The sequence below is a fragment of the Plasmodium gaboni genome, chromosome 13 (genome assembly GCF_001602025.1).
Source record: "Plasmodium gaboni strain SY75 chromosome 13, whole genome shotgun sequence".
In the NCBI taxonomy this organism is placed as follows: Eukaryota; Apicomplexa; class Aconoidasida; order Haemosporida; family Plasmodiidae; genus Plasmodium; species Plasmodium gaboni.
In genome coordinates, this window is record NC_031493.1 from 2,454,953 (window position 1) to 2,461,617 (window position 6,665).

Here is a 6,665-nt window from a genome sequence, read left to right on the forward strand (position 1 = left end):
AAGTTCATTTTATGACTGAAAAAAATAATGATGATTACCGTTTAGGTAATAATTAAAAAAAAAAAAAAAAAAATATATAGAGTAAAATTTGAAACGTACAAATAAATCTTAAAAAAAGATAGGATGCATCAATTATGCCCTTCTTTTGGTTTTATAATAATTTTTTAATTTTTTTTTTTTTTTTTTTTTTACAGATAGGGAAGAATTCGAAAAAAACAATTCTTCTTTTTTTTTGTACTAATATTAGAATGAAAAAATGTAATTCAAAAAAAGAATTGAATATATATATATATATATTAATTATAAATGTGAAATGAATTTATAATTTATCATTACTTGGAATACTCTAAATATATAATAACATTTTATTGTAAACATAAAGAATAAATTAAAAAAACTACATAAAAATAAAAATAATCTAAAAATTTTAAAAATTTATTACAAATTATAAATTCTAATAAATTTATATATTTCTAAGAATATATTTATGTGTATAAATATATAACTATATTATTATAGTAGAATAAATGTGTAGAAAAATATTACATATATATATAATATTTAACATTTATTGAAAAACTTCAACTATTATTATTATTATTATATATATATTTTTTTTATATTTTATATTTTTTAAAAAAGAAAAAGAATTCATAAATAAATAATTTATTATAGCCTACATATAATATTAATAAAAGGTATATATTAGTTTTAAGATAAAACAATATAAATGGTTTATATATTATGTTATCAGAAGGAAAAAAAAAAAATATATATATATTATATAAATTAAAATGCCGATAAATATATAATTCTTACTTATATTTATATATTTATTTTTATTTAATGTTGGATTCATTCAATAAGAAAAAGAGAAAAACCCCAAAAAAATTGTTGTTATATATTTCTGAATATGAATTTTTCTAAGATATATAATAATTTAATTTTACATATAAAAAATTATTTCCTTATCATTGAAATAAATTCCAAATATTGTAATATAAATACATTTGATAAATATGAAAAAGAAAGAAAATATACAAAATTATTAAATTTTGTATATTATAAATTTTATTTAACATTTATTGTTGGGTTGTTATATGTATTTTTATTGGTAAGATTTTTTTTTTTTTTAATTAAAATGTGTAATAAATATTTGACAATATATATATATATATATATATATATATAATTATGTTTATTTTTATGTTTTTATAGAATATATTAATTAAAGGAGGTCGTTCAAAAAATGGTGTGCATTTTACTAATATTAGATGTGTAAGGATTTTCTCAGAAAATATAAAAAATATTGATGAAATATCCAAGAATATATTCTTGTATAATATAAAAAAGGATGATATTTTATATAGGGATTCATTAGATAAAATAAATGAAATAGATAATAAAATAAAGTATAATTCCTTAAAGGAAGAAGATATAATACTCTTAAAAGAAGGGAAGTATAAGAATGATTATAGTGATATTAATTTATTAAATAGAAATAATGTGTATAAAAATGATGATGAATCTTTTAGAAATTACCATAAAAGAAATAATAATGAAGATAAAAATGTGAATATTAAATCTTATATATATAATTGGGAATTAGGTCAGAAATCCTTAATAAAAATGTTAGATTATGCAGATAATTTTTATTTTAATGGTGTGAAATATAGTGATTGGAAATTAACATCTATGAGAAGATTTAATTTAAATAATAATGTTTTGAAGGATCATAAAACATATAAAACTATAATTAATTCAAAAAAAAAACAGGATGATAAGAAAAAAGTAAAATTATTTATAAAAAAAATACCTATTGATATATGGGTAGAACAATTTAATTTGATGAAAGAATATGAAGGAGAATATTTAATAGATAAAGAAAATTATGTAATGGAAGCAGTTTCTTTAGCTTTTTTGAATGAATATTATCCAGGAATAACACCTAAATTTTATAAAATATTATATGAGTCAGATAAAAAAAATATTAAAGAAAAGAATTACAAAAAATATAAATTTCATGATTTAAATGAATTAAATGATATATTAACAAAAGAATTAGAAAATAATATTAATGGTAATATAGTATTAATATCTGAATTTTTTGGTGAAAATGTATTTAATTATATAAAAAGGAAAAAAAATAATATATTTGTTGTTTCCGATATAAGTAATGAAGATAAAAAAAAAATTCTTTATAATTCATTAAATTTATTAATGAGGTTACATAATGCTGGATTAACTCATCTTGATTTATCTCCTGATAATATGTTAATTTCGCCAAAAAATTATGAAATGCGCCTATGTGATTTGGCTCAAACTACACCTATGTATACTAATAAATTAAGACATAAAGAAAAAGTAAAATTTATACAACCTTTTGAATCGTTTGAACCTTGTATAGGAAAAATTGAATATATACCTCCGGAATGTTGGAAAATTGTGTGGAAATATAAACTAAATAAAATTAAAAATCCAATTGAATATTTAAAAAATATTTCAAACCAAGAAGAAAGAAAAAAATATTATTATGATGTAGGAATCTTCTTTATTTGGATGTGGAATAATGGTTTTATATGGAAATGTTCAGATCCAATACAAGATAAAATTTTTCAAATTTTTATAAGATCAAATATGGATTTGAATACATTTATCATGACAAAAAGTTGGCCTCATGAACTGAACAATTTGATTAACGTAATAATATATATATATATAAAATTATATATGTATATAATATGTATATAATATTTATATAATATTTAAATAATATTTATATAATATTTATATAATATTTATATAATATTTAAATAATATTTATATAATATTTACATAATATATATATAGGAAAAAAAAATTAAAAAAAACCAAAAGATAAAAATATATATTTTCTTATATGTGTTCTTTTTATTTTTTTATAGAAATTGTTACATATGGACAATAGGAAGACTGTAAAATTAAGTGATTTGTGTACGCATCCATGGTGGTCTAGTAAATATTAATTTTTCTTTTTAGTACTAATACATACAAATATATATATATTATTTGTTCTAATTTTTTTCCTTTTTAATATACTAATATATAGTGTTTGATTTTTTTTTTTTTTTTTTTTTTTTTTTCTCTTAATATTTATTTTTCTATCACATATTTTTTTGTATTTTCATTTAAATTTGTTGTTATATTGTGTGTTATGTATTCTTATATAATCTTTGTTAAATTAAAAATTTTTTTTCGAGTTGTTATTTTTTATTATATAATTTGGTTAAACACAGATAATATAGGAAATTGTAATTCCATTTATAAGTTATAATTTGCATAATATATTAAAATTGAAAGTTATATATGAATATATTATTACTACTATTTAATTTTTGTAATTTAAATAAATTAGTATTATTATATACAAGTATATATATTTTTGTATTGTGTTTTGATATATATATTTTAGAATATTAAAATATCATATGTAAAATTTGTATCTATGATATAATTGTATTTGTATATAATATTTCAATTAAATATGCATATACAATCATTCACAATAAAAAAAATAAATGGTATGAAATCAAAATAAAAAAAAGAAAAAAAAAGGTAAAAACAAAGACAAATAAATAGACAAATCAACAAATAATATTCCTATATATATATATATGCATATATACATATATCTAATATGTAAATTATTTATATACATTAAATAAGTACAAATAGTACAATTCTTAAAAGTATTATATTAAAAAATATACCTAAAAAAAAAATTATTTATATATAAATAAATAAATAACAAATCACAAATTTTATTACATTTTTAGGGTAATAGAAAAATGAAAACAATGAAATGACGATATGCTTATACTTTTAAATATTATATATATTTAATAATTATGAAAAGTATATACAAATTACTAAGAATTATCTAATTTATTTTCTTCATCATTTTCATATAATGATTTTATTAAAGCCATTCTTTTGGATCTTTTCCTTTTAGCATATGGACCTTTTTCAGTAATTATAAAATATATAGAACCTAATGCTCCTAAAACAAATCCCGATAAAAAAATTAGAAGAATTATATATGCTACAGGAATACTAGATATAGCTAAGGTCGAAGCATAATATAATAATACTATTGCTCCTACCAAGCTTGAAAATAAAAAAGCATAACCTCCCGATTCATTTTCTATTATTGAATCTTCAGCTTTATCATACGCCTTGTCTAATTTTTTGAAAATTATTTTTATTAAGGTTACCCTATATATATAATAAAATACTCTATACCACTTATCACCATCGAATATCTTTTCTAACATTTTGTATATAACTAAGTTAATTTTTCTTAATAGTTTCTTTATACTTTTTTTTATAGACAATTTAAACTTATCATACTTTTCTTCTTTTTTTTGCATCTTTAACTTTTTGGCTTTTTTTATTTTTTGCTGTTCTATATATTCACTTGATAATTCTAACTGCCTTTTTTCTTCTTCTAATAAGAGTTTTGTTAATTCATAATCTATTAAATTATCCTTTTTTAATCTACTTTTTTTAATTTTATCTTGGATTATTTGATCTTTTAATAATCTAACTTCTGATAATTCCTTTTTTATATATTTCCTATAGGTATCGTTTTTATCTAATTGATTTAATTTTTCTTTGTCTCTTAACCGTTTGTTTTTTTCTCTAATATCTTTGTATGTTCTATTAGATGTATTTTCATCTTTGTTAATTTTATCATCTTGTATTTTATATTTTTTCTTTTTATTATTTTTATTTTCTTCTTCTTTATGTTCTTGTTCATTTAAATAATCTGTATTTTCTTCATCATTTTCCAACTGCAATAAAATTTTTTTTCTTTTTTCATCTTCTTCATTATCAAGTAATAATTTGTACTTATTATATTTTTCATGTGTATCTTTTAATTCGTTGTCCTTTTTTCTTCTTTGCTTTTCTATTAGGTCTTGTATATCTATTTTATCCATTAATTCGTGATTTCTTAATCTATTCCTTATTATTTCATCTTTTAATTCTTTCATATGTTTTAATTGATCCCTTATATACTCAAAGGTATAATGTTCTGGTAAGGGTTTAATAGGTGTAGAACTTATTGGGACATAACTTCTGCTATATTTGTTATTATGACCATACTTAGCTGGGGGGAACTATTATAAAACAATAAAAAGAAAAAAATAATATATGTTTTTAAAATGGTATTATAACAACATATACATATACATATAAATATATATATATATATATATATATATATATATATTATTTCATATTATATAAAATTTTTTTTTTTCATATATAATTTTTAAAAATGGTTAAAAAAACTTAATACAATTATAAGCTTTTTTTATTTTTAATGTATGCTTACTTGATAAGAAGATGATAAAAATATATTATATAAAAGAACAAATAGAAATATATGTTTATATATAAAGTACATATTTTATTTAATTTTTTTTTTTTTTATTTTGGTAATCAAGAATTATAAAAATTTTAATATATATATGTATATATATGTAAACTTATATATATTGTGATTTAAAAAAAAAAAAAAAAAAAAAAAAAAAAAAAAATGTGTATTACATTTTTTTTCTTTCTTTCTTAATTCAATTTATTATAATAAATATAATCGTACATATATTATATATATATATATATATCATAATATTTGTTAGCTTTTACACTTTTGAATTATTGGGTTGATAAAAAATATCTCTAATGTGAAATATATAAATAAAAAAAAAAAAAAAATACATAATATAATATTACATCATATCATTATTCTTAAATTAAATGTTTATCTTTTTTTTCTTGTATATGTAAATAAAACAAATTAATAATATTAATTTTAACGTTATAAAATATATTACAAAAACAAGCACGTTTAAAAAATAATAAAAAGTTAAAGATATTTAATACAAAAAAATTGTAGTTCCAAAACAATTAAAAAAAAAATAAAAAAAAAATTAAAATAAAATATAGACAATTGGAATACTTAAATATATAATATATATATATATATATATATATATATATATATATATATATATATATATTTGTATGACAAAAAAAATAAATATATAATAAATAAATTAATAAAAATACGATATATATTTATTCCTTTCAACTCTTATGTAGAGAAAATAAAAAATAGGAAGGTACATACATGTACGTGTTTGTTCGACGTTTGCCTTTACTTTTTTTCGTTTTGTAAAAATGCTCATTTTTTTCTTTCTCACATATATTATAAAGATTTAATACATCCAAGAAATTCATATTTGAATAATTAATATCCACATTTGTCATTTCTATATATACATTATTTTGTATATAATAAGATATATTTTTTTCCATGTGAAATTTATTTTTTTGTAATTTTTTTAATATACCTATTTGGAGTTCACATATCCTCTTATAAAATTGTCTTTTCATTTTTTTATAATATTTTTGATTATAAAAATAGGAGTCATTATTTAAAATAATATATGGCCCTAATTTGGAGTGTTTTTCAACGTAAAGGTTATTATAATATGGATATAATATTTCCATATTTTTATTATTAATATTATATATATTATTATTATTATATTCTTCGTGAGAACAATAGGGTATAATCGGGTCATATAAATATTCTTGCATATCTATTTTATTATTAT

General features: G+C 17.1%; 1 protein-coding gene and 1 pseudogene across 2 annotated transcripts; one reads left to right on the plus strand and one right to left on the minus strand.

Moving 5' to 3' along the window:
* Positions 1 to 1,019: 1,019 nt before the first annotated feature.
* PGSY75_1371700 (serine/threonine protein kinase, FIKK family) lies at positions 1,020 to 3,005 on the plus strand (annotated as a pseudogene; the record flags this gene model as incomplete). Its single annotated transcript is given in 4 exon segments — positions 1,020 to 1,043; positions 1,046 to 1,114; positions 1,219 to 2,700; positions 2,925 to 3,005. Coding segments are annotated over 4 exon segments (1,656 nt in total).
* A 903-nt stretch (positions 3,006 to 3,908) lies between these two features.
* PGSY75_1371800 (putative exported protein) lies at positions 3,909 to 5,449 on the minus strand (the record flags this gene model as incomplete). Its single annotated transcript, XM_018787716.1, has 2 exons — positions 3,909 to 5,159; positions 5,378 to 5,449. 2 exons carry the CDS (start codon positions 5,447 to 5,449, stop codon positions 3,909 to 3,911), a joined length of 1,323 nt encoding a protein of 440 aa, XP_018640458.1.
* Between the last annotated feature and the right edge of the window lie 1,216 nt (positions 5,450 to 6,665).